A 20,238-nucleotide genomic window follows, 5' to 3' on the forward strand; every position below is an offset into this window, starting at 1 on the left:
TTTTCGGCACAAGAAAATATGACCATATAACATATAAATTGAAGGATGTTGGATGGTTTAATATGAGGTCTCGTATTAAAATGGTATCACTTACGCTTTATCATAACATGATTGTTGGTCGCAATCCACCTTACTTAGCTAGAAAGATTTATTTTAGAGGTGACTTGCATAGTGTCAACATCAGAAATAAAAATGTTATAAATCCTCCTAAGCATAGGACCTTTTTGAGCGATCATTTACCTACAGTGTATACTCTCTATACAACTCTATCCCAGATTATATAAAGGTTGGGCATGGCCGTGCGTTTAAGTGTTTATTGTTTAATTACCTTTTTAACATGCAGTGATTTTAACATTGAGGAACATCTCGGAAGGTTATTAAATTTTATGTTATGTTGTTGGATAGCATTGGATTAAATTTTGATTCTTTAAGATCGGTAATTTAGGGATAATACGGAATTTTAGCTTTAAGTTCTTTTTAGGCATTTACTGGCCTGTTTTGATAGCTTTTTTTTAAATTCAAGGCTGCTGTGGAAGAACAGTAATGGTCTTTTGGCCGTGGCACTGAATCCGCGACCTTATGATTCTTCAACAGTTATTATTATTATTTTTCTTTTGTCTTTTTTTAAGTTTTTTTTTATTAAGTTTAATTAGCGTTAATACAGTTTTTGTATATATGTATTGTTGAAGAATAAACTATTATTATTATAGTAGCCACTCGACAATAGATGGCGCTTTAGTTGTCTTGTTAATATTATTTTAGTTAGTCGATTTATAGGGCCGTCCCTTGATGAGTCTTTAGTTCCCCAGTTCCTTAGTTTTCATATGTTACCATAGTTGTTGACTTATAATCAACTTTACTTCAAAGCCATTGTTGCTTTTAATTCATAACCCCAATAAGACCATATTACCTATTATGCTTTGAAATAGTTATATAAAGTAAAATCCCCTTCGGGAAGATTAGCAAGGTGGGCTGTGAGAATGCAGCAGTATAATTTTAGCATTGAACATAGGAAAGGTAAAGATAATATTGTCCCTGATATGTTATCAAGATCAGTAAATAAAGAAATAGCTGAAGTAGAATTAAAATCTGAGAAAGAAAATTCGTGGTTAGCCAAATTAAAAGAAAAGGTTATAAATAATGCTGGTAAAAATCCCAATTATAGAATTGAAAATAAGTATGATAAGTTGGATAAAGATAATGAATGGAAGATTGTCGTTTCAAAAAAATAACCGATTAGAATTATTACAGAAATTTCATGATAAACCTGAAGAGGAGGTCATTTAGGAGTTTATAAGACATTTCATAAATTAAGTCAGAGATATTTCTGGCCAAAAATGAGAAGTGATGTGATAACTTACATGAGAAATTGTAGAATATGCCAACAAACTAAACCAATTAATAAGGGACCGATAGGGTTAATGAGGAGCCATGTTAATATGAATAAACCTTGGCAATATTTGAGTTTAGATTTGATAGGTTCATTGCCGAGAAGTTCTAAAGGTTACTCCTATATTTTAGTAGTACTTGATATTTTTAGTAAATATCCTGTTTGTTTTCCCTTAAAGAAAGCAACAACATCCACAATAATAAAATGTTATTAAGCCAAAAATGAGAAGTGATGTGATAACTTACATTAGAAATTGTAGGATATGCCAACAACCTAAACCAATTCATAAGGGACCGATAGGGTTAATAAGGAGCCATGTTAATATGAATAAACCTTGGCAATATTTGAGTTTAGATTTGATAGGTCCATTGCCGAGAAGTTCTAAAGGTTACTCTTATATTTTAGTAGTACTTGATAATTTTAGTAAATATCCTGTTTGTTTTCCCTTAAGGAAAGCAACAAACCACAATAATAAAATGTTTAGAAGAGGATTCTTAACATATGGCGTGCCTGCTGTGATGTTATCCGATAATGAGGTACAACTTCGATCAACCGCTTATGAAAAATTTCTAAAATCTTACAATGTTCGACAACTTTCTAAGATTTAATTCAGTTGATCAAGAAAGAAGAGAAAATTCATACCTCTAAACCTCAAAATATATCAAGAACCACCATGCAACAAAGGAAGATAATATGTAACATCAGAAAGAAGATCAGAAAAAAAAATAACCTCATTATCACGGGAGCAGATAAAAATGCAGGTTTGGTTATTTTAGATAAAAATGATTACCATAACAAAACAATGCAATTCTTTAACCAAAACCAGTTCACAGAGGTTAAAAATAATCCAACAAACGCATTTCACAATAAAACCAAAAAATTTTAAAAACAATAGAACCTTTCCTAAAAAACAAGAATTTATTCCTTCGAAACATGATTCCAATGAATCCCCAACCACCTTTGTTATAGTCCTTGATAAAATTACATAAAGAGAATTGCCCCATTAGACCAATTATTTCATCAATAAATTGTAGCACTTACAGAATTAACAGATTTCTCATAAATTTTTTCAGAAATGAAATACAATTTGTTCCGGAACATACCATAAGAAATAGAGACGAACTAATTCAGACATTACAAACAATTTCATTACCCGACATTTACACTCTTATATCCTTTGATATTACCAACCTTTACACCAACATTCCTATAGAAGAGACTTTGTTAATAACAAAAACCTACTTATGACGAAAATCGACCAAACTGACACAAACAATATATAGCAACTATTGAAGCTGAGCACAGAAATGAATTTTTGCCAATTTAACCAAAAGTTTTACAAATACAAAGACGGGCTCCCGATGGGTTCTCCACTTAGTAGTTTACTATCTGATATCTTCCTCAATTCCCTGGAAAAGACTATTCTACATAAAAACAATAACAAAAATAAAAACATCTTATTTTGGAAAAGATACGTAGACGATATAATAGTAGTGTGGAATGGCAATGATAGGCATGAAATAATGAATCTTCTCAATTACTTGAGCGAACTTCATCATAACATCAAATTTACGATGGAAATGGAAAAAGACAATCAATTGAATTTTCTAGATTTGACATTACACAAAACAAATAATCACATTGAATTCACTATCTACAGAAAACCCACACAGACAGATGTTATCATACCATACGATTCCTTTCACCATCCCAACCATAAAGCTTCGGCGATTAGAGCATACTTACAGCGCATGAATGCAACCCCAATGCAATCGTTAAATAGAAATAATGAAATTAATATAATTAAAACAATAGCCATAAACAATAAATTCCTTCAACACAAAATCCAATACAACTTCAACACAAAATTTTACACAAAATTAACAACAAGAATCAATTACAACAAACCACTACTTTACAAAATATCTATAACAGGAATGAGAAAACATACAGATCTATAAAATTTTGCGGCCCTGTTTCATACAACAGTAAACGAATCTTTAATAAATATAACATACAGATTTCCTTCAGAAATAGCAATACCACAAAACATATGCTATTTAACGCAAAAGATAAGACAAACAAATTACAAAAAAGTGGAGTATATAAATTAAAATGTAATGACTGTAATGCTTCCTACATAGGTAAAACAGGGAGAACACTAGAACAACGCATCAAGGAGCACATAGCACAAACAGAAATAAGAGATGGCGAAAAGATACTTAAATCGAATTTTGGTAGACATTTGAAAGAAAATAACCATGCTTTTAACCAACAAGAAGATGCAGAACTAATAATTCAATTGAATAAGGGAACAAAGTTGGAACTTCATGAACAGTATGAAATAGAAAGACTAAACCAGACATAATATGTTTGAATGATAAGACACAATTGAACAAGATACCACTTTACACCTTCCTCAAATACCCTTTCAAAAAACCCCCATGATGCCGAGGGTTTCTTCATCTTGTCCGTGTGGAGTCTCCGCACTTCATGGGGTCCCAACGGCTACTTTCCCATCCCACCTCTATTTCTCCCCCCCCCCCTTTTTCCTCTATAGTTCATTTGTTTATGGAATGTTAATGACCACTTCTTCAAAATTCATATTTAAACTTAAGAGTTTGACCATCCTCAACACGCATGCGTACCATATAGTTAATACTGCGCAAGACCACTAACGAACACCAAGCACGCCTCATTGTTCGCTCTCGAGTAAAACTAAAATAATTATTGATAAAATTGTTAATCCAAACCATCATTTGTTTATATTTAAAAAGATTACTACAGTAAGCATATTGATTGTACCGCACATGGATAGAGTGACTTATATTTTATGTTAACATAACCAAAAAGGACGAAGTAAGTTAGACACATGTTCTTTAATAATATTCAGGTTTGTTACACTTTGTTTCATTTAATTTATATTCACTTTGTTAATCTTAATGTTAATATCAAAAATTCTACTCACATTAATAATATTTACTATTTTAACAGCACAAAATGATTTTTGTACCTTTATGTTTAATTTTGTAGTGCCTCCGAAGATAGCGTAGATCGCCGAAATGCGTCAGGCAGAGTTTTAAATTATCTATCTAAGCATAAAAACATACATGACTTTTTCATATTTATACATATTGATAACAAGGATCCATAAAATGCATAAAGACCATGTTAATAGCTTATGTTTCTGATAATCATAGAAAATGGGATTTATTCTTACCAAAAATCGTATGTGCGTTAAGAACTGCTAAAAATGAAACCACGGGACATTCACCATATTTTGTGAACTACGGTCGTGAAATGATCTTAGACGGAAATTATCACGAAGGAATTGGGGAAACGTTAACAAGAAAATATAATAAAGATAGAAAAAAAGAATTTGGTCAATTGTATCAGGAGATTCATGAACGTATGTTAGTTACCAAACGAGCGGGAAATAGGTATAACGTAGAAGCGAAATGACTTTAGAAGCGGGAACGTTAGTATAGCTTGTTTTAATACAATGATTATATTCAAATAGCCACTTGCTATTTGAATATAAAAAAATATTCTTTTTAGAAGACAATTTTAATATACGTCTTACACGTAGTTATAATCAGACAAGACTCGTTCAAAAACTAAAAATAACAACATTCATTTTTTTAATAAAATTTCCCACGGAAACAAAGAAAATGAAAACATGGCTACTAAAAATGTTGTAATTTTTGGAAGGTGAATTGTGAATGTTTGTAGCGACGCTACAAATACTCCCCTCTCCAAAAGATACAAAGACCACTCTAATTTAGTAGCAACAAGGATATGAATATAAATGTAATTTTTAATTTAAATACAGAAACGAACTCGTAAATGTTTTTTGTAAGTGCTAATAATTTGCGATGAATTATTGATATTGATAGAAGAATTATTAATCGTTGATAAAGAATTTTTAAAAATTGACGAAGAATTGTTAATTGCAGAGTAAGAATTGTTAGTCAAAAATGCCGGTATAAGGCGGTCTATATTGACTATCAATTCTTCACGTTTTAATACTCTGTAAGGTCCTTCAAATCTGGGAGATAAAGATTTGAAGTATTGTAATTTTAAAAAAACGAATTCAGATGTCGGCAAATCTTTGTGAATGAAAGGCTTCGACACTGAATGAAATTTTGTTTGAATAGGTTTAAGCTTAAGAAAAGTTTCTCTCAAACTTGTTAGTAAGGGTGTTGTCCCTATGTTATGTTGAGAGGTTATGAAGAATTCCCCTGGTAGGCGTAATGGCTGCCCATAGACTAGTTCCGCTGGGCAACAACCGAGATCTTCCTTTAAACAGGATCTTAAACCCAGTAAAATTACAGGAAGATTGTTGTTCCACCTATAGCTGCATCCTTTGGCGGTGATGGCATTTTTAAGGGTCCTGTGGAACCTTTCCAAAATGCCGTTGCTCTGGGGATGATAAGCAGAGGTGTGGATCTGTTGAGATCCCAACAACTTATTGAATTGTCGAAAGAGGTGGGATTCGAATTGTTGACCTCTACCATGTGAGATGGTATGAGGCACACCGAATCTCGAAAAATATTGATTAAATAGAGTTGAAGCTATGGTTTCAGATGTTGTATCTGGAATCGGATAGGCTTCTGGACATCTAGTAAATCTGTCTATTACTGTAAGGATGTAGGAACAACCCATTGAAGTAGGTAAAGGACCTACTAGATCAATGTGAATGTGAAAGAGTTATCCATGTTGCAAGATTAATAATCAAATAAAAACCATGTAAAAACTTCTAACTTGCATTTATTTATACAAAGTCGTACTAGTTTCGGGTTACCCCATCATCAGCGACAACTGTAAAGATTACAAATCATAAGATAACAAATATGTAAGGTGGTAAATATAATAGATTGATGTTAACTCGAAAAATTTTTAAAAAGAATTAATGATAAAATTATTATTTAAGGTATAAAAATTAGAAGTCGAGTAAAAGTTCACAAATATTGTTAACAATAAAAACAACAAATCTTAAATTAGCCTTAAATTAAATTTATAATGAAAAAAAATTTTTTTTTTTAAACGAATTTCAGATTTTAAGGCAGGAAACACTCAATAAGAACATCATATAAAAAAGATCCAACCACGAGGAAAACGAGGAGAAGTGAAAAAATCATAAATCAAAAATAATTACAGTCAATGAAGGTATAATAGGTGTAGACTGGAAATCACATAGGAATAAAGCATTATGCTATCTGATGGATAAACAAAATGAAGATAAAAGATGAAAAAGGAATGGCGACGTTAAAAAGTGTGGAATCTAAAGAAAAATATGAAAATATAAAAATTTCAAAAAAAAAAAACTTTCAAAAATGTTAAAAGAACAATAATATAAAATAATTAAAAAGTAATTAATGAAATAGACTTACGTTAAAAATTAGAAAAACTATAAAATGCGTTGGTGGGATGAGATGAGGCGAGACTGAATAAATCAAGCCAGAGCAGTTGTTAAACTGGATAAGAGAGATAAAAATAAAATTAAAGAGAAAGGGAAAAATCGGTTCATGAAAGAAATTAAATTTAAAAAGATATAAGGAAAAATATAGACAAATTTATTTTTATTTATTTTTTTTTTAAAAGGGGGAAAAAAATTACGTAAATTTAAGGTAGTTGAAAATAGGTTTGTATAAATTTTGAATTTGATCATTAAGCAAAGTAAAGTTATTATTGTTATTATGTTTATGGATTTCCAACAATTCCAATAGATCAAGTCTATAACCTTTTTGGCATTTATGAATAAGTGAACTATTATCAAAATTTATGTTATGTCCCGTTTCAACTCTATGTTTGTAAATATTAGATTGAATTTTAGTTTTGTGTTCATTAATTCTGTTTTCCAGTCTACGGCCAGTTTGACCAATATAAATACCGTTACAATTAGAGTATCCGATCGAATACACCCCACTCTCTTTGAGAACATCACATTGTTTGCAATGATAATTAGATAAAAGTTTAAGTAAAGAATTATTGTTGGAAAAAGCTAAGGTTATATTAAATTGTTTAAAAATATGTTTAGACTCCATCCTAAAGCATTTTGCTATCTGATGGATAAACAAAATGAAGATAAAAGAAAGCTTGTTAGACTAATTAGAAAAATACTGGATGAGAGGAGGCGACACTACAAAAGGCAGAACATCACATACGAACAAATGGCAAGAACACAGAGAACCTTAAACAAGAATCTACATTTTATAGAATTGGATGAAATAATCCAGGAATCCATCAACGAGGCCAACATCACGAAGAAGGACGATCTGCGTAGGAAGATGAGAAAGATAGATAGCTTAAGGAAAAATAGGGATATGGTCAGAACTGATAATTACAAAGAAAAGCATTTTAAAGGTTTAGACAGTATATCACAATTTACTAACTAACTAACATCACCTTCACCGAAGAAGAGGTTAATCTCAGTGAGAAAGGTTATAAATTTGCCCTTTCTAGTAAACCTAATTTAACTAATATTGCTATAGATTTTGACGTCATTATAAAAACCCAACCAGAGTTCAGTGAGATTAAAAATCAATTGATACCATTTGTTAAAAAAAAGAGATTCAACAGAAATTTAGTAAAAATAAAGATAAAGATAAAAATAGCTTTAACTCTTCACAATGGAAGGTCATAAAAAACATAAAAACAAAACTCGGTGAGGGTAATGGTATTTTTGTTAAAGCTGACAAGGGTGCCGGCGTGGTGATTATTAATAAGGATATATACATTGAAAAAACTCATGATTTTATGTCAGCAAACAGCTATGTTAAACTTAACATTAACCCACTCGAGAGAACTATAAGAAAGACCAGAGAAATAATAAACCAGTGTAAGGAGACTCTGATCGAATACACACCTTTTCTACAGAACCAAAAATTTTTCAACAGTTCACTTTTTATTCACATGAACCCTACTATACCTAGGTTGTATTCGCTTCCCAAACTTCATAAGGAAAACATGCCCATCTGTAGGCGAGTAATTAAATGAAGTAATGGGTCGATTACTTCATTTAATTACTCGCCTACAGAAAAAATTTCAAGTTTTTTATTAAAGATTTTCAAAACTATAGATTTCAAACCTAAATTTTCGATGAATAACTCCATTAAATTCATTGAACAAACTCATAATTTAAATTACAAAAATAAAACCTTTATATCTTTCGATGTAACAAATTTGTGTTCCAATGTTCCAATAGATTTCACTTTGAACCTCGCTTCTGACATTTTTAAAGAATTTTTCAATAATAATAATACTATATACTAAATACTATAGAACAGTTAAAAAAATTACTTAAACATATCGTTTCTCAAAACTATTGTTCTTTTAACAACGAATTTTATCATATTAGTGAAGGGCTTCCGATGGGCATGCCTTTATCCGGTCTTCTTTCAGACATCTTCCTTGATCACATTGAAAATAAATATATAATTAACAACAATAATTTCTTCAACAGTTATTCCAACCACAATTCCTTACCATTCTTCCCACCCTATCTCACATAAATTAGCTAATTTCAGATTTTTGATTAATAGAGCTCTTAATTACCCTTTATCTGAGAGCAACAGAATAAAAGAATTCATCGAAAATGAATACCGAATTGGTTCGCGCTTCTTCGGGATCCACAATCTCTTCGCTGTCTTTAAATGCAAAATAATTGACGGTTGGTACGGTGTGCATAAAATTTTCCAAAAGTTCATATTATGGTTGGTATAAGGATTTCGAATAGACGAATAGACGAAGAGCAGTGTAAGGATTAGGTTGGTTTTACCACAATTCGATGGTCCGCATATTAATCAACGAATGCTATCGGGAATATTATCACCGCGTCTTTTCATTAATTTGCAACCTTTTCCCTTGACATCGTCTAAATTTATAATCTGGAGGGCATGTTTCTGTTTCACGAGACTCATGTCAACTGGTTTACTTTACGCGTTTACGTAAATATTTATATAAGTACAAACTATAATATATATTATTTCAATGCCGTCACTCAAACGAGGCGAAGGTATTCTTAATTCTCTGATCAACAAATTACCGGTAGAACTCCACATTCCATCGTATTCGTATTGCGGACCGGGTACGAAGTTGCCAAAACGATTGGCACGAGGCGATCCCGGCATTAATCCTCTCGATTCAGCTTGCAAGTCTCACGATATATTTTACGCACAGAACAAAGATCTATCGAGTAGACACGAAGCGGGCCGAGCGCTAGAGGAGCGAGCTTGGGACCCAGTTAAATCGAACGACGAGTTTCGGTGAAAAAGCGGCCACCATGGTCGTCACCGATGCTATGAACATCAAATGTAAATTAGGCATGGATCTCAAGAAAAAATGCAATGATAAAAAAAATAAGAATCATGGTGGAAATGGATTGGAACTATTTCGGAAAACCTCTATAAAAATGTAAAAGAAAGTATTGATAAGAAGAAAAATAAGAAGGAGAAGAAGACGGAGAGTAATAAGAAGAAGATGAAATTAGCATTGGATGTGATCAAGGCAGCTGCCAGAACACTTCCAATTCCTAAAACTACCGGCGGTTTTCTACCCCTAATTACGTTATTCGCCGGCTTGAGCGCTGTTGGCAGTTTAGCAGGTGGTGCGGCCGGTATAGCAACCGCAGTCAGCAAGGCAAAAGCCTCTCGGCACCAAATGAACGAATCAAAACGTCACAATAAAATTGTCGAGGAAGTAATAACCCGTTTGGGAGTCAAAAACAACAAAGACGGTAACGGCCTCTACCTTAAACCATACAAACAAGGAACGAATCGGATTGAAAAGACAATCGAGAAAAACTAATTGAACGACTGCCTCTCCGACCACTTTCTAATTATGACATTTCCGAGATGGCTAAAAATATACATGGTTTTAGGGGTGTATTCTTAAGAGACACTTTACCAGATTCTCCTAGAAAGAACGAGTGCACAGTCGTTAATTTAGATTCCAAGATAGGACCGGGCACGCACTGAATAGGCTATGTAAAACAAGGAAATCGAGTGGACTACTTTGATTCATTTGGAAATTTGAAACCACATATTGAATTGATAAATTATTTAAACGTTAATGAGAATGTACGCATTCTTTATAATCACGAAGCGTTACAAAGTTACGATCAAATCATTTGCGGTCATTCATGTTTAGAATTTTTAATAAATAATATTTAAGGACACCTTAAACGATCAGTTTCATTCAACCTGCTGTTAGAGAAATATGTCACACACATTTACGTTAACTGGTACAGGTCCTATATTGTCTGCCGATTTTGTTCCACCCATAGAATTAAATTCCAAAGATAATTACGCTTTGGGGTTAATTGGGTTGCACACGTACAATTCAATACCGAACGTTGTTGAGGGTGCGAATAAATTTTACTACGATGATGATGATGATGTTATTGAGATCCCCGTAGGATCGTATGAGATAAGCGACATTGAGGACTATTTGAAGAGTATCTTGGATAAAGGATCTATTTCTATTAAACCCAATAATAATGCATTGAGATGTATTATAAACAGTAAATACCGAATCAATTTCAAAAAGTCGAATTCTATGGGAAAAATGTTGGGATTTAGTAGTAAAATATTGGAGGCCAGTCGAGAACACGCATCAGATTTATCGGTGCAGATTATAAAAGTTGTAACTATACGTATAGAGTGTCACATTACAACAGCAGCCTACTACAACACACGTCTGCTGCATACGCTCTACGAATTTGCTCCACAAGTCGAACCAGGTTATAGTATTAACATTGAACCTCAACACGTCATTTTCCTGCCTATCAATACAAATAAAATCGATAATATAACTCTTACTATATTGGATCAGAACTGTGATCCGGTAGATTTTCGAGGAGAAACAATTGTTGTGAGACTCGAGCTTAAAAAAGTACTACAATAATAGTAGTAATAATGGGTTTGGTATTTAACAATGAAAAAAAAGTAGTACTTCTGACCTAATTCCTATAAAAGAGGGAAGTGGGTGTAATTCTCGCATTAATCGTCCATCTCGCCTGCAGTTAACGTCTGAAAACATTACATTTTTTCAATCTCTCGGTTTAAAGGTCAATAACAATGGAAAAATTGGAAATATTCGACAATCCTAACTTTGATGAAGTTATAACCAAACAGGAATTTCACACTTACTATCCGAGGAACAATAATTTCAATTTAAATGATGAAATACGTATATCAATTGCACATCAGGACATTTACACGTTGCCCGGTAAAAGTGAAATCTACACCGAGGGTAAATTTATTACTGTTGGAGGTGATGCGACTTCTACGGATAAATGTCAGTTAACAAACAATGCCTGTGTTGAAATAGATCGATGTAGTAACCCCCGGTATAACGACAACTGAAAAGAATTACTTTCATACAATGAAAACGATTCAAAGGCTCTAATTACCGCTGGATGGAACCCCTTAAATCGAGGACAACCAACATCCGAAGATACTACATTTAACGCAAGCATTCCGTTAAAATTTTTAATGGGTTTCGACGAAGACTAAAAGATCTTGATAAACGTCAGTCAAGAACTTATTTTAGTGCGCAGCAGAACGAATGATAACTGCTACATAAATGTTGACGGTGATAGAAAAGCCACTATCGAAATTGAGAAGATTAAATGGCACGTGCCACACGTAACTGTTAACGATGAAACGCGACTTCAACTGCTATCCAGTTTACGTGATAACAGACCGGTTTATATTCCGTTTAGAAAATGTTAATTGTATGAATTACCGGCTTTACGTAAAACCAAAACTGATATATGGCCCGTAAAAACTACTACAAACTTAGAAAAACCGCACTACGTCATAATCGGTTGCCAAAATAATAGAAAAGATAATTTTAAACAAGATGCCTCAATTTTTGATCATTCTTCTATTACAAATACTAAGTTATATTTGAACGCGGAAAATTATCCGTATAATGCAATGAACATTGAAATGAACGGGAAGCTATACGTAATCGCTTATCGTAATTATTCCGCTTTTCAGTCCAGGTTTTATTTTAAAAACGCAACAGAACCGCTCCTCGACTACGACGAATTTGGAGGTAATACGCTTTTCGTCATAAATTGTTCGAATCAAAATGAATTACTTAAATCGGGTACCGTTGACATTAAATTAGAACTCGAGTGTACAAGGTCATTTGATCCGGAAACGATAGCCTATTGTCTCATTCTTCGCGATAACATCGTTCAGTACGAACCGTTGAGTGGTATCGTACGGAAGATTGTATAAAATAAAAAAATTATGCTACGTAAACAGGTTACTATTTTCTCCGCATAAAAAAGAAAAAAATGATAACGTTTTAGTGATTAATATACAAGAATTTAACACACCCGATTTTACGCCAAAGGAAATGAGTATAACCGATGGAAAGGAAACATTCAATTTTCTCTTAAAACCTACCATTCCGTATCAATTTTTATCGTCAAAAGTGAAACGTGACGTTTCTTGGATAGAACGCAATTTATTAAACATAAGCTATAATGAAGATTATATTGATTTAGAAGAAATATATTAATAATATATTAAAAGAAAATTAAATAAACAAATTAAGGATGACTTTACTATCGTTTATGTTAAGGGATATCAAAAAAAGAAATTTTTAGAAAAATATATAAATGTAAAAATTATTAACATCGAAAATGAACCTAATGTACCTAAACTAATAAAAACTAATTGTTGTTGTGTTAATCATAAGAAAAATAGATTACGCAATTGTACTCTATATAATGTAACCATTTTATATAACTTTTTAAAGGAATAAAAAACAACTTTTCTTTAGTTTACCTACATTTTATTCTTTTTTTAAATCACAAAGTTAATTTATATGTGTATTTATATGTTAATAATATATAATAGTTTTTTGGAATTATTCATTGCACCCGCGTACTTAGAAAAAAAGTTAATAAACATTATTATCTCAAATTTGATTTGAATACGTCTCTGGTAACCTACTTGACTTTGAGAACGAATAGATGGGTGTGGTGATGCGTGGTACAGAACCGCCAGGTGGCGTTTTTTAGTTCAGCAGCAGAATTCGAGAATCCTTTGTCCTTACCTTTCCTTTTACCTATTAGATGTCGCTATTCCTTATTTCTTTAAAATTTTGTTTGCAAAATATCAATTAATAATAGTAGTATAGCTATGGGCGTTCTGGACCAAAATCCCATAAGATTTAACATTGGGGTCGAAAAGTACTTTTTATCCCCACCACTACCTCCTTTCGAGGGTGTGGCCACGCCCACATTTTAAATTCAACCAATCAGAGCGCAGCATTCTCCAAGAACCCTCTTTTTGGCGGGAAATTTGAATGAGGATCGACGGGCCTTATGATGATGACGTCATCATCGAGGCCGGACACAAAGCGTTTGGTTTGGCTTACCGGCTGAGTGCTATGGTGCGGGCTGCGGGCGGGCAGGGCGGGGTGGCTCAATCACAGCATAGCATTCTCCGAGAACCCTCTTTTAGGCTGGGGATTGAATGAGGTTACCGCCTTATCACGATGACGTCATCGTCGATATATCGAGGCCTTGACACATCCGGACACGGAGCGTTTGGCTTGGAGGTTATAAAATGGTAAATATCTCGTTACGATGCTTCAAATCGAAAAATAAACCAAAAAATTCCCCCCTACAACACCCTATCGCCTATAACAAGCACGAACAATATGGCACGGGTGAAAACTGCCAAAACGACCTTATTTAGTTATCGAGCTGATGACGTCATTCCACCGGACATGTGAACACAAAGCGTTTGGCTTGGAGGTTATAAAATGGTAAATATCTCGTTAACGATGCTTCAAATCGAAAAATAAACCCAAAAATTCCCCCCTACAACCCCCTATAGCCTATAACAAGCACGAACAATATGGCACGGGTGAAAACTGCCAAAAGGGCCTTGGTTCAACCCCTGTTCAACCGACCGGTTCAACCCCTGTTCAACCGGTTGAATACCGGTTCAACCCCTCTTCAACCGGTTGAATACTGGTTCAACCCCTGTCCCTCCCTACAACCTCCTGCCGACTATAATAAGCGTGAACAACATTGCACGGGTGAAAACTGGTAAAAGGACCTTATTTAGTTATCGAGCTGATGATGTCATGCCCCCGGATCGTGTGCAGCTTGGTGGTGGTGACGTCATCTAGACAATCAGTTAGGTGCAGGATTCGGGCGTGTCCCAGTAGGGGGCAGGGTGCGGAGTGAGGGGTGTTGGAACTTCATCGAAACCTTGATTCATCCGGACACAAAAGCGTTTGGCTTGGAATTCTTTAAATGGAAGAGGTCTCGATGAAGTTCCACACCCTGCCTCCTAGCTGCCCACGCCCCGAACCCCGCACCTAACCGGTTGTCTATGGTGTTGAAGCTGATGATTACGTAATGTTGCGTAATATTATAAGTAAAATTGTTAAAATTTATTAATTAAGATAATCCAGAAAACATAAAACGTGCAAGTATAAAAGATTCTTTAAAATTAATAAATAATTCTGTTTCTTGGAACAATGATGGGAATCGTTGATGAATGGGTTGACGTGAGAGGAAATTAAATAATAATTTATTAAGGAAGTAGAGGGGGGCCGCGGCTACCTATCAAATTTACCTAGCAATTTATAAATCGGTCAGTTGAACATCAACTTCCGTCGTTTACGGATTTAATATCATGTACGTAAGTGTGGGAATTCTTCGATTATCACGTTTGTTATCTCAAGGTCACGCGCTAGATTGTTATTGCAGAGCCCGGACAGTTTAGGAAACGTGCGCCCCCTCCACACTAAACGTATACCTTGATAAGCGTACGCTTCGATTTAATTCATTGAATATTGAGACTGGAGTGGGAGGCGTTTTAGGATCACTTTCTTAAACTGTCCGGGCAGTTTACATACATATAAAAATAGGATTTTCTGCTAAAGCGTAAATTAATATTTAACATTCACATCATCTTCATATCATCATTATTTAAGTGTTTACCTTAGCTATCCTTTGATATGAAGTCCCTCCCCTGATATAAGTGTAGTCATTTTCGTAATTGCCCGAATGAATATGGTGTTGAAGCTGATGATTACGTAATGTTGCGTAATATTATCATAAAACGTGCAAGTATAATGTGTATGTTGCATGTATAAATTTAGAAATAACTTTAAAAATTGTGAAGACACTTGCAATTATTTTTAAACAATCCTATATGTTTATCAAGGTCACCGGCGTATTAACTCATGTCCACACGTAGAGTTTCTATATTATAATTAGCTTCCCCTTAACAGATAATTTATTTTCGATTTAATGATTATCAAAAGTTATTTCCCAATTATAATAATTATCAAAACTTGTTTCTTTAATTAGAATGTGTATATAAGGCTTTGATATTAGACAAAAACTTATTAATATCCTGCATCTCATGCGAGAAGTTATAATCGCAATTTTCGCTGTTCTAGAATGGCTTCAACATCAGTCAAAACCCTGTCTTTTTCAAGTCTAGTTGAGGAAATGCGTCATAGAGTTGTAACTGCTGATGGGGAAGATATAGAGCCCGCAATAAAGGACTAATCGTAATATTAAGGCGATGAACGCTACGCTAAAGGTAGCCACCACAAGTGGTGAGAAGCACCACATAACCACTTGTGCTGGTCACATGCATGGATTCCGAAGCATGCTAAAATCGCTTCGGTACGTAACTGGGGCCGGGTACAAACCAACTCACCCGACTCGCGAGAACTTTAGAAGCTTGCGGGTAAAATGGTAGGACCTTCAGACGGCGTTCTCCAACAGAATGAGAACGGAGATCATCATTAACCTGACACACAAGGACCCTCGACAATTTATGGAAGATGCTAAAAAAATGATAATAAGGAGAATGACTAATGATGTGAAAAAATCAACATTGAAAGTTAACGCTGTTTTGTGGTGAATTCGTAACTAAGAAAACGGGGTAAGAAGTATTTGAATTTAATTGCGTGGGCAGTGACTTCAGCGCTTTATCCAGCCAATCATCACACCGACCGAACTTACATGTATCCACATTACTCAGAAGTTTTAAATATGAAGAACATAGCAATGCCGATGGTCATGAAATAAATCCCTCGGTTTGAACAACAAAACGATGTGTCGGTCAACGTGTATATTCTCGAATCACTGAAGAAGGGGCGGTATAATGTAGTTCCTTCCTATCTAGCTAAGGAGAGGAGAGGCAGACACGTTAACCTGCTACTCATCCAAGATAAGTATGTAGAAGAAGAAGATGGGGATGATGATGGTGAATTCAAGCCGAGATTTCACTACGTTTGGATAAAAGATTTATCCCGACTAGTGTCATCTCAATTATCGATACATCATACGAAAAAATATTTCTGTGAACGTTGCCTTCACTATTTTTACACTTCCACCGGTCTAGAAAAACACGTGGAGGGTTGTGCTAAAATGAATGAATGCCGCATCCGTATGCCGAAGGAAGGTGAAACGGTATATTTCAAGAATTTTCAAAATAAAGAACCGGTTCCATTTGTGGTGTATGCGGATCTAGAATGTCTTCTGATACCAACAACAAAGATTGATACACATCATAAGCCATATAGTATTGGTTATTACGTAAAATGCTCATATGACGAGTCCCTGAGCTTTTACAAATCATATGCCGGTGAGAACTGTCAGCAGTGGTTTGCGACCGAAATGAAGCAGCTAGCGGAAGATGTGGAAACTATATTCCTATGTCCCTTACCCATGGAACCTCTTACCGAAGCGCAAGAACTAGAGTTTCGCTCATTATCATGCTGTCATATATGCGAAAACCGCTTTGACGTGGGTGATGTTAGAGTTCGAGACCATTGTCACCTTACTGGTAAATATCGAGGAGCTGCGCATGAGGATTGCAACATTAACTATCAGGATAGTCACGTGATTCCAGTAGTCTTTCATAATTTAAGTGGGTACGATAGTCACTTTATTATAAAGAATTTAGCAAAAGATTTCGAAGGACGCATCGATTTGCTACCTATAAATAAGGAGCGATATATTTCTTTTACTAAAAATATAGACCAAAATTTAATTAAATTCCGGTTTATTGATTCATTTCGGTTCATAGCATCGAGTTTAGATAAATTAGCAAGTTATATAGATTCCTTTCCAAATTTAAAAACACAATTTCCAAATTTAGATGAATCTAAATTTAATTTATTAACGCGTAAAGGAGTGTTTCCTTATGATTACTTGGACTCTTTTACAAAATTAAATGAAACTGCATTACCGGATGAATCTAAATTTTATAACTCTATGACCGACAGTCACATTGCAGATACTGATTATACGCATGCTAATGAAGTGTGGAACGCTTTCGGCTGTCAAAATTTAGGAAATTACAGTGAGTTATATTTGAAAACAGATATTTTGTTATTCGCAGACGTATTCGAGCAATTTCGGGCTAGCTGCCTGAATTCGTATAGCTTAGACCAGGCTCATTACTATACATTGCCCGGGTATACATGGGACTGCATGCTGAAGTATACGAGGGTAAAACTTGAGCTATTAACGGATATTGATATGGCAATGTTTATAGAGCGAGGTATACGAGGAGGTCTAAGCCAGTGTTCGAAACGTTACGCCTCGGCTAATAATAAATATCTACCTAACTATAAATCAGATGAGCCATCAAAATTTATAATTTATGATGATATCAATAATCAACATGGATGGGCAATGTCTCAGTACCTACCCTATGGCGGATTTAAGTGGGTTGAGGGAAACAACATCAACTTCAATGTACCTGAGGATAACCCTGAAGGTTACATTTTAGAAGTTGATCTCGAGTACCCTGAATCCATTCATGATTCACATTGTGACCTTCCATTTTGCCCAGAACATCGTGCACCACCAAATTCAAAACAAACCAAATTAATGGGCACTTTATATAATAAAGAGCGATATGTGTTGCATTATCGTAATTTACAACAAGCGATTGAAAATGGTTTAATTTTAACAAAAATTCATCGTGTTTTGGAATTTAAACAGTCGGCTTGGTTGAAATCATATATTGATTTAAACACTAAATTTAGAACCGCGGCGATTAACGATTTCGAGAAATATTTATTCAATATAATGAACAAAGCCGTATTTGGCAAGACGATGGAAAATATTCGAAAACATTCCATTGTGAAGCTTGTGACAAAATGGGGTGGTCGTTACGGCGCTGAGGCGTTGATCGCGAAACCAAATTTCAAATCCTCAATTATCTTCGATGAAAATTTAGTTGCTATAGAGCTCAATAAAATGGAAATTTATTTTAATAAACCCATCTACGTTGGTATGTGTATTTTAGATATATCGAAATTAAAAATATATGATTTTCATTATTCGTATATGAGGAGACGATTTGGGGACAAGGGCAGAGTCTGTTACACCGATACAGATTCCCTTATATACGAAGTCGAATGCCCGGATTTATATGAAGTGATTCGAGGCAATGCTTCGAAATATTTCGACACGAGTGATTATCCTGAAAATAATATATACAAGATTCCTCGTGTAAATAAAAAAGTTCTTGGTATGATGAAAGATGAAAACGCCGGTAAGGTAATGACTGAACTTGTGGGGTTGAGATCGAAGATGTATGCATGTCGAGTGGAGGGGGGAGATAAAGTTAAAAAAGCTAAAGGCATAAAAACGTCTATTGTTAAAAACGTAATCAGTTTCGATGATTACTTAGTATGTTTGCGAGAGGACAAAGAAATGCTCGTCACCCAAAAATTGTTTCAATCGCGAAACCACCAAGTATCAACAATTACGCAAACCAAAACTGCACTTAGTTCTCACGACGATAAAAGATATATTATTCCGGGGACAGTTGATACTTTACCCTGGGGTCATTGGCGCATCTCATCATGCTGTTAACAGGTGCGGATCGAATTAAACTCTCATTATTAAACAATATAATTTCCCAAGAATTGATAAGACAACATTTTTTTGGAGCCTGCCTACCAGCATCTTTAATGTTTTGTGATGAAGCAAGCAAATTAGGGTATTAGCCGGAAATGTTGTTTGGTTATATGAAACATAAGGACCTACACATACCCATAATGCATTTCTGGGTAAAAGTGGAGAATGAATGTTATGATCCAACACGTAAAGTAATGAACACTTATTGTGTGTTAACGAAACCGACTTATCTATGAAGAATGTAATAATAATAATAAATGTATCTTATTAAATTTATATAATTTATGGTTTTTTAAATAAATAAATAATCTCTAATCTTCTATAATTTTTTTTATTTTAATCCTTCTCTCCCGACTGACAGCTGCTGCCGTGATGTTCTTTTTAGCAGCAACCGTAGCGTTGCTTTATTTTTTATTAAGTAAATATAAACATGTCTGCGATAAAGGTTACCACCACCTCTATACCCTCTTAAGTCTCAACACTTCACTTCCCGCATGCTCGAACCCCGGCAGAATTCCAAGCCAAACCCTTTTGTGTCCGGATGTATCAAGGTTTCGATGAAGTTCCAACACCCCTCACTCCGCACCCTGCCCCGTACTGGCACACGCCCGAATCCTGCACCTAACTGGTTGTCTAGATGACGTCACCACCACCAAGCTGCACACGATCCGGGGGCATGACATCATCAGCTCGATAACTAAATAAGGTCCTTTTACCAGTTTTCACCCGTGCAATGTTGTTCACGCTATTTATAGTCGGCAGGAGGTTGTATGGAGGGACAGGGGTTGAACCGGTATTCAACCGGTTGAACAGGGGTTGAACCGGTATTCAACCGGTTGAACAGGGGTTGAACCGGTATTCAACCGGTTGAACAGGGGTTGAACCGGTATTCAACCGGTTGAACAGGGGT

At 34.7% G+C, this 20,238-nt stretch overlaps 1 protein-coding gene across 1 annotated transcript; it reads left to right on the top strand.

The window, feature by feature from the left end:
• The first annotated feature begins 16,820 nt into the window (after nucleotides 1–16,820).
• LOC139431196 (uncharacterized) lies at nucleotides 16,821–19,283 on the top strand. The gene has a single exon (XM_071198834.1). The coding sequence runs from the start codon at nucleotides 16,821–16,823 to the stop codon at nucleotides 19,281–19,283; it is 2,463 nt and encodes an 820-aa protein (XP_071054935.1).
• The last annotated feature ends 955 nt before the right edge of the window (nucleotides 19,284–20,238 follow it).

The sequence above is a fragment of the Onthophagus taurus genome, chromosome 8 (genome assembly GCF_036711975.1).
Source record: "Onthophagus taurus isolate NC chromosome 8, IU_Otau_3.0, whole genome shotgun sequence".
NCBI classification, from domain to species: Eukaryota; Metazoa; Arthropoda; class Insecta; order Coleoptera; family Scarabaeidae; genus Onthophagus; species Onthophagus taurus.

What these genes read in the sequence shown, in the direction of transcription:
- LOC139431196 (XM_071198834.1), top strand. Translation starts at nt 16,821, where the DNA reads ATGAATGAATGCCGCATCCGTATGCCGAAGGAAGGTGAAACGGTATAT.